The 6000-nt window shown below is 37.4% G+C and overlaps 1 protein-coding gene across 4 annotated transcripts in view; it reads left to right on the forward strand.

The window, feature by feature from the left end:
* The window catches only part of USP6NL (USP6 N-terminal like), a 185444-nt gene extending 179693 nt beyond the window's left edge, over nt 1-5751 (forward strand). For all 4 annotated transcript variants that reach the window (XM_021696682.1, XM_021696681.1, XM_044915010.1 and 1 more), the window contains one exon: nt 2350-5751. In XM_021696682.1, the coding sequence (XP_021552357.1) occupies nt 2350-3758 (1409 nt within the window). In that variant the 3' untranslated portion in view covers nt 3759-5751. The remainder of the gene's footprint in view (nt 1-2349) is intronic.
* Nucleotides 5752-6000: the final 249 nt, after the last annotated feature.

A 6000-nucleotide genomic window follows, 5' to 3' on the forward strand; every position in this document is an offset into this window, starting at 1 on the left:
CAATTACTGGATCTTAGGGTCGTTCTACTTTTAACTTTTTGAGGAACCTCCAATACTGTCTTCCACAGTGGCTGTACCAGTTTGTATTCCCACCAACAGTGCACGAGGGCTCCTTTTTTTCCCCCACATCCTTGCCAACACTTACTATTCATTGTGTTTCATTTTAGCTATTCTGACAGGTGTGAGGTGTTATGTCATTGTAGTTTTGATTTGCATTTCCTTGATGATGTGTGATGTTAAACATCTTTTCATGTGTCTTTTGGCCATCTGGATGTCTTCTTTGGAGAAATGTCTGTTCATGTCTTCTGCCTATTTTTAAATTGGATGATTTCTTTTTGGTGTTGAGTTGAATAAGTTCTTTATATATTTTGGATACTAGGTCTTTATCTGATATGTCATTTGCAAATATCTTCTCCCATTCCGTAGGTTACCCTTTAGTTTTGTTGATTCTTTCCTTTGCTGTGCAGAAGCTTTTTATTTTGATGTAGTCCCAATAGTTTATTTTTGCTTTTGTTTCCTGTATCTGAGCAGACATACCTAGAAAAATGTTACTACGGCTGATGTTAGAGACATTACTTCCTGTGTTCTCTTCTAGGATTTTTATTGTTTTAGGTCTCACATTTAGGTATTTAATCCATTTTGAGTTTATTTTTGTGTATGGTGTAAGAAAATGGTCCAGTTTCATTCTTTTGTATATAGTTGTCCAGTTTTCCCAGCACCAGTTGTTGAAGAGACTGTCTTTTTCCCATTGCATATGCTTTTCTGCTTTGTTGAAGACTAATTGACCATCTAATTGTAGGTTTACTTCTCAGCTCTCTATTCTGTTCCATTGGTCTGTGTGTCTGTTTTTGTGCCACTACCATACTGTCTTGATCACTACAGCTTTGTAATAGGACTTGAAGTCTGGAATTGTGATACCTCGAGTTTTTTGGGTTTTGGTTTTTTTTTTTTCAAGATTGCTTTGGCTCTTCAGGGTCTTTTGTGGTTCCATTTTAGAATTATTTGTTCTAGTTCTGTGAAAAATGCTGTTAGTATTTTGATAGGAATTACACTAAATGTGTAGATTGCTTTGGGTAGTATAAACATTTTAACAATATTTGTTGTTCCAGTCCATGAACACAGAGTATCTTTCCATTTCTTTGTGTCATCTTCAATTTCTTTCATCAGTGTTTTATAGTTTTAAGAGTACAGGTCTTTCACCCCTTTGATTAAATTTATTCCTAAGTATTCTTTTCGGTGCAATTGTAAATGGGATTATTTTCTTAATTCTCTTTCTGCTGCTTCATTATTAGTGTATAGAAGTGCAACAGATTTCTGTACATTGATTTTTGTATCCTGTGACTTTACTGAATTCATTTTAGTAGCTTTTTGGTGGAGTGTAAAGGGTTTTCTATATATAGTACATGTCATCTGCAAATAGTGACAGTTTTACTTCTTCCTTGCCAATTTGGATGCCTTTTATTCCTTTTTCTTGTCTGATTCCTGTGGCTAGGACTTCCAGTATTGTGTTGAATAAAAGTCGTGAGAGCGGACATCCTAAAACTGTTTACTGAATGGCCAATTTATTGTACCTTCCTTTAGTTCTTCATTAATTTTCTGATGTTAGTTATGTAAAATATAAAACTAAAAGTACCCAGTATGATTTTCTTTCTTTTTCTTTTTTAATTATTTTTTTTCCTTTTTTGCATTTGCAGTAGGATCATTTTAGAGTTACTAACTTTGAGATGGAGTACTCTTTCTTTTTATCATGATGTTATACTATGGCAGGTACTTGAGATAGTAATACTAGTAATAATAACAATAATAAGTTGTTTTGGGACAACTTTGAGACTACAGTTGGTCATCACCTGCCTTTTCAATTTGGCAGACCTGCTTGAATTTGATAGGAGAGGTTTTACTGAGATTTCAAAACCGTTTTATTTGAGGTAGGTTAAAGCAAAAGTAATGTAATGGTAAGACATTGAACTACTGATCTGCACGATTGTTTTAGTAATAAAAATGAGAATATCAGCTTTGCATTTTTGAAAAAGCCTGTAACAATATATCTTAAGAAAACATAAGAATTACATGTTGCATAATTGTATAAACCTTACTCATAAGTTCATAAAATATTTCCACCTGCCTGCTGTCTAAAAAGATTTTGCATTTTGCTATGTTTTAGTATCAGTGTCTCTAAAAAATGCTTCTTCTAGATCCCTAAAATTCTGTGGCATGTATATATATATATATATATATGTATGTGTATGAGTGCACATGTGAAAAGCATGCAGTTGTTCATGGTGTGGTTCTTATATTTGATACTATTTACTCCTGTATGTATATTACTTATGAATCTATCTTTCCCTTTAGGTAAAGAGGATGAATATCCAAAGAAACCTTTGGGACAGCTTCCACCTGAATCTGCTTCCATTAGTCACCTGAGCAATGGACAAAGAAGTGTGGGCAGGTCAAGTCCCCATATGAGCAGCAGAAGAGAAAGTGGCTCATCGCCTCACAAAAAACATGAGCATTCCCCTCACCATCAGAGTAGAATTGGTACACCAGAACGAGTAAGGGCGCTAAGACGGAAATCAGATGATGAAGACAGTAAAAAGCTTAAAGATGAAGCAGATCTTCAAAGAAAACTTCCATCAGGTCCACAAGACAGTTCCAGGCAATATAATCATGCAGCTGCTAACCAAAATAGCAATGCCACTTCAAATACCAGGAAGGAATTTGTGCCCAAGTGGAATAAGCCATCAGATATTTCAGCTATTGAAAAAACTGCCAAATATGTTATTGAAGGCAAAAATAGGTCAGCACACCCCGCACTTACAGTCACCATCCCAAGTTCTGCTGATACTCGGGTATCAAATGTAAGGCAGAAGATGAAGGTCTTGGATGCTGATGAAGGGAAACGGGGCTCTACTGCGTCCCAGTATGATAACGTACCTGAAAATGACAACAGCGTTTCCATTGAAGAGGCACTAGAAAGAGCCTACTCCCAAAGTCCAAGGAACATGGTTTACTCTCACAGCCCGAGGAAGCACGTGGAGCCAAGTTCTAGTCCATCAAAAATATCAAACAAGTTTACTTTTAAAGTGCAGCCTGCAGGTTATGCAAAATACCCATCTCTGTTTGATGGGGAGGAGCACAGGACAGTGCACCCTCCATCCTACAGTAACCCCCCTGTTTACCATGGAAATTCTCCCAAACGCATCCCTACTGCTAACAGCAGCTTTGCATCTCCACAGTTTACCCATGGGACTCAAATGAATCCTTCCCGGAGACCTTATGGCTCTACTCTGTCAGTCGATATTTCTCCAGAGAAATCTTACAGCCGCCCGCTTCCTGTTGTGCTGCCCTCCAGCCGCATAGAAGTTCTTCCCGTTGACACTGGTGCCGGGGGATATGCAGGCAATTCAGAGTCACCAAAGAATGGACAATTCATCATTCCTCCCGTGGATTATCTGCCAGATAACAGAAAATGGTCGGAAGTTAGTTACACGTACAGACCCGAGACTCATGGACAGTTGTGGACTCAGGATGCTAACCGTGGCCACTTGAGCAATTTACCAAAATATTCCGCCTTTCAGCATGTTCCCTTTCAGGACCATAGCCTCCCGGCAGTTTCAGTAGATAGTCCAGTGCGATATAGAACTTCCCCAGGTTTAGAAGATGCCAGTTCCTCTGGGTATCAATATTCAGGGCCCTCGCCTCCAGTGTATCACTACAGAAATCGGGATGGACTTTCTATTCAAGAATCAGTATTGCTGTGAGAATTTATCTATACTTGGTAAAGACAAGAGAATAGAAACCATTTGAAACCTACATTGCTATGTTTATAATTGCCAAAGCAGTATTTTATACTATTGTAAACATAAACATCTTGCACAATTCCAGTGTATTCTAGTAATAAGAATATATAGGAGTGTTTCATCCCCATGTAGATGCTGCTTATGATGAGCATTTTTAAATTGCATCATCACTGAACCTGTTAAAAAGAATTTAACATGGAAACATAGCAATAGCATTTAGGGATGCACGCATAATGATAATTCATGACTCGGTTTCATTTATATCTTTCTCCAAAACCTGAGCATTTTTGCGCCATTAGCCCATCCTGTTTTGAGTAACATTAGAAAGCACTGAAAAACTGTGTAGAATAGATATTTTTAAGGCTTTAGTGTGTGTGTCTTTCAGTAGATACCAGAAGGCCTCCATGTACACACATTTGAACACAGAACTAAAGGAACATTAACAAAATTAATTTTGATCTACATCCATGAAATAATTAATAATTTACTCTTCTTCCTTTCCTTAACTTGTCTTTCAGCCAAGTTCCCCCCCGCCCCCATATTTTTCCCCCAGGTCCTAGAGTGCCATCGGGTTTTGCCCTGACTTCATGCAGCTTCTCTGCAGTTGTGGCCCTCTTCTTTCCTTCTGAAAATTAAAGACACTGGAGAGAGAAAGGCTCACCACTGAATGGTGCTTAAACCCTGGGGCACTTGGAGTAAGTTCATGGCCAAAGGTGGGGCGCTGCTCATACCCCGAGATCAGTTTTAGAGCAGTTTTGGTGCATCTGTGCCCTTTGTTCTGGTCTGCCTCTTATGAAGCTCAGATGCAGGGAAAGTGCTGCAATCCTGCTCTCTGTCGATGCTAGCAGGAGGGGTTGCAAGTTAGGCTCCTCAAGCACTCACACGGGGCAGCAGAACAGACTCCTTTGAAATCCATTTGAAAGCAGGATTAACAATATGGTTACTTCTTATGTCTGCCCTTTAAATTCCTGCAGGGCCCGGGCTGTTCATTTACATGAACTTTTTCTGGCACTCTTTCTTTAAAGGTTGGTAATCAGTGGATATTGCTACATTTAGGCCATTAAATTATCATTGTGTAAACTTGTAAAAAAATGATCCTAATTATTAATAGGAGTCTAAGGTTTTAATCTTTTTAAAAAAATAGTATGACTTTCATACTTCCAAAAGTCTCCTTTTTTTCTTTTGCAGTGAAAACAAATTCAGGTTCATGGTTAAAAAATTAACAATGTCTTTTAAAAATAGTCTATTACACTACAATTAGCAAAACATGGGGACAGTTTTGGGCACCCCCAGAAAGTCTGACTTTGTGTTTAATTGGAGAGCTGGTTTTCAGCATACTTCCCTCGGGTTTGAGCAAGGACGAGAGTAGAAAACCTAACATCGAGGGCTCTTCTTGTTGCAAGTTGGGGCTTTAAACTTTCAAGGTACCGAAGTATGTCTTTTCAAATGAGAGTAACATTTGTTTAGCTAGCGAATGTGACAATATTTTTTATGTATATAATGAGTCTAATGTAATTTTAATCAACTTGGTAATGATGTTATTAAACAGCAAAACAAATGGCAGTGTGTTAGCAGCTCACTGCTCTATGCTAAAGTGCACACAAAATCCCGCTCTCCCTGGGCTCTTGATTCAGATCGTGTGGAGGCTTAGAAAGAAATGTAGATAAAACATATAGCTGAGGATATTAATTCCAATTTTTAAACCATGATTCTGTGAACTTGTAATAAACCAAGCTGTATAATTTAGGTTATGATAGTAGCATCTGAGCTGCTCCAAAATATATGTGTCAACAGTGGTAAATACTGTAGATTTATATATATATATACATATATATATGCAAAATATATATATACACACACTATTTTCTTATGTCATCTATGACATTTTTATCTGTATACTTTTTTTGATGTGATTGTTTTTAACATGCTAAAAGTAATAAGTATATTTTGTGTCTTTCATGTGCTTTTTTTCATGTGGCAGAAGTGCTCTGCATCTCTGATGCTTCTAAAGCTAATTTTCTTCTAATTGAGGAGATACTGCTCAGTGTTTGCCTACACGACTTTATATATCTATCACAGTTGTATGTTAAATGCTTTATTAATTTTCGGGAGTACTGTATTTAGAACTCACCTTTCCTTTATTTTATCCGCCATTATTAATAGCAATAAGGTGTTTCCAGTCTTCCCCACTATAAAATGTAGT

Source organism: Neomonachus schauinslandi, chromosome 5 (genome assembly GCF_002201575.2).
Source record: "Neomonachus schauinslandi chromosome 5, ASM220157v2, whole genome shotgun sequence".
NCBI classification, from domain to species: Eukaryota; Metazoa; Chordata; class Mammalia; order Carnivora; family Phocidae; genus Neomonachus; species Neomonachus schauinslandi.